This window comes from Protopterus annectens, chromosome 1.part0, assembly GCF_019279795.1.
Source record: "Protopterus annectens isolate FY-2018-M chromosome 1.part0, PAN1.0, whole genome shotgun sequence".
NCBI lineage: Eukaryota > Metazoa > Chordata > Ceratodontiformes > Protopteridae > Protopterus > Protopterus annectens.
In genome coordinates this window covers 1,276,919,437-1,276,922,013 of record NC_056725.1, presented here as the reverse complement: position 1 = coordinate 1,276,922,013, position 2,577 = coordinate 1,276,919,437, and the positions used below count along the sequence as shown (strand labels likewise).

Below are 2,577 nucleotides of genomic sequence, written 5' to 3'. Positions count from 1 at the left end.
CTGAATATTCTCACTTTACTTGCACAGGTTTTGTCCATGTACTCTAGGCTCTTTCATTCTCCCAAAATGTATAGTTCGAAGTTGTCTATATGTTTGGGTCATTGTTATAAAAGGCCAAAAATAGCGCCATTTCAATGAAAGGTCTCATGAAACCAAACTGCTCAAAGCACAAATGCAAAAGACTACATCCCTAAATACACATAAAACATAAAAATGTATTCAAAGTGGAGCACATTTTGTGCAGCTGTAAAATACACAAAATCACCAAAATGAATTCTGAAGAGCAAAGCACACAAACTCAAAGTGAAACAAGTTTTATGTAATGAAGAAATACAGGAAATCACTAAAGCATTTTTACTTTGGGCAAGCACCTTTGCAACCTCTCCCCATGTGGGGCATTCTCCCCATGACCTTTACTTTATTACTCCACTCTGACATTGCTCCATTTTGGGGAAAGAGACATAAGTTAAAAATACAAATACTTGCTTCTCTACAGGACAACGAGTTCCCTGAGTGTCAGGACCCCAAGTCACAGAATCTCAGGGATCCATATGTCAATTATTATTTTACACTAGAGATAACTGCTGGTGCTGTTTCTATATGTGTATTAGCAGTGATTTCTTTGTTTTGGGGAATTTTTTCTTTCTTTCTGTTTTCATACCACAGAGTTGGTATATATGTTTGAAGGTATTGGGGGCTTGAACCCACATTTGGCGTGAAGGGCTCTTACTCCCCTGTAACAATGATTATATTTTGAGTTCTTACTCCTTGTGTTTCGGGCATTTGCTTTTAGCATTGTAGTTCCTTGGGTTTTAGTCACTTGAGGCATAATAGTGGAGCCAGAAGTACTTCACATTTTCACTGAGAAGCTGTAACATCAGAGTGCACTTTTTAATATAACATTCAAACCCACACATATTGGTACAATGATTACTGAGCAACCAGTGGCAAACATTGTATTAAGCAAACATAATTGAGCAAAGTTAAAACAAGCAATGAAGGACTGAACACAAGAACCCTAAATTAAACATATGATGAAATCATCTGTTTCATGAAGTCATAATTTCAAGAGTTAAAAAAAAATTGTGTTTTTATTTTTTTACTGTCTATACCTAAGTAGGTCAGGATCTTCAGTATATGTGCATTAAGTTGAAGGCAGAATATAAATCCCTAGACCAAATACCTGTTTTTTAGCAGTATGGCAGTAGTGTATGATTTTCTGGGAATTGAACTACCACTATGTATCTTATTTGAACCTTTTTACCTTAATTTAGTAAGCTGTACTGTCAGTATGACTGCAACATACAGTATAGCACTTGCAGAACAGTGTTCATGAGGTTGGCTGAAATTTAGAGAAACACAGATAGTCTGCAATTTATGTAATGTTGGAGTGAATTAAATTTTTTTTAATCAGTACTGCTTGGAAATTACAAAGACAATGTTATTTTAGTATGTTTTCTTTTTTTTTTCTTCTGTTACTTTAGAAGTACCTATGCCACTTTGCCATGTATAATATAGATGTTTAAAAAATATGTGTAATATATCTATATATATCTATCTCTATCTATCTATCTATCTATCTATCTATATATATATATATATATGTGTGTATTACATATATTTACTACATGTCAGTAATGATCACTTTAAGACTAAACCTGCTTCCGCTATTTTCTTTTAGTATCTGGTCTAGCCAGGGACTTCCTGACAGAGTTTGCAGAATTTGCAGACATAATAATGTTACAATCCAAATATACTGTTTCTCTCTGGACTTATTGATATATTCACCTTTAAAGTTGAATCATAGTTATAAATTTACTGTTATCTTTTATTTGCATAGCTCTGACCTCCTTGAATGGAACACTATTGTTATGTTTTACCTGACATCATAACAGATGCAAATTACTCTTGGGTTTATTACAAAGTTTAAAATGCCTTTACGGTGTGTGCATACACTGCTGAATAGGAGGTGGAGCTTGGTAGAGATCCAGCTGTCTGCAATCTGATCTGGCATAAAGAAGTTGGTAAGTTTCATTAGCATTCTAAACACACGTGTACTAATTGTTGGAAAAAAATGAGTGCCCTAAGAAATCCTTGCACTATCAATACTTCTAAATATTTAAACTTCGACAATTCATAACTCTATATATATAGACTAAAACATTACAGCCAAAACCTGCAAAATGATAAAAAAATATTTGCAGTAGTAAATGCACATCATATAATTCTGATATGTTTTACTCCTTCTTCTGGGGTCTTTGCCAGGCCCACATTTTAGCAGTGTTTTCTGGGAAGTTGAGTTTTTTTCATATGCAACAAACAATGACATCTGTTTAGGAAATGCAGCTGTTGAAACTACAAATCCTAGCATCAGATGCCAAGGACCTATAGATTTCTTCCACCTGTGCTCTCTGATAATAAGGCACAGAATGTGCTGGCTTTAGTGCTGCAAACTGGCATTTTAGTAGTCCTCATAGCTTGTATATTTTTATTTACACTATTTTTATAAGATTCTGCCATGGATTTACTTGGAGATGTAAGACGAATGAACAAACGCCAGGTGGGTAAATTGTTTTT

General features: G+C 34.3%; 1 protein-coding gene across 1 annotated transcript in view; it reads left to right on the top strand.

Annotated features, from left to right (window-relative positions):
• The first annotated feature begins 2,390 nt into the window (after positions 1 to 2,390).
• Positions 2,391 to 2,577, top strand: part of SEC11C (SEC11 homolog C, signal peptidase complex subunit) — a 353,173-nt gene continuing 352,986 nt past the window's right edge. Inside the window, exon 1 of the mRNA XM_044066158.1 lies at positions 2,391 to 2,560. Coding sequence (XP_043922093.1) covers positions 2,519 to 2,560 — 42 coding nt within the window. The 5' untranslated portion in view covers positions 2,391 to 2,518. The remainder of the gene's footprint in view (positions 2,561 to 2,577) is intronic.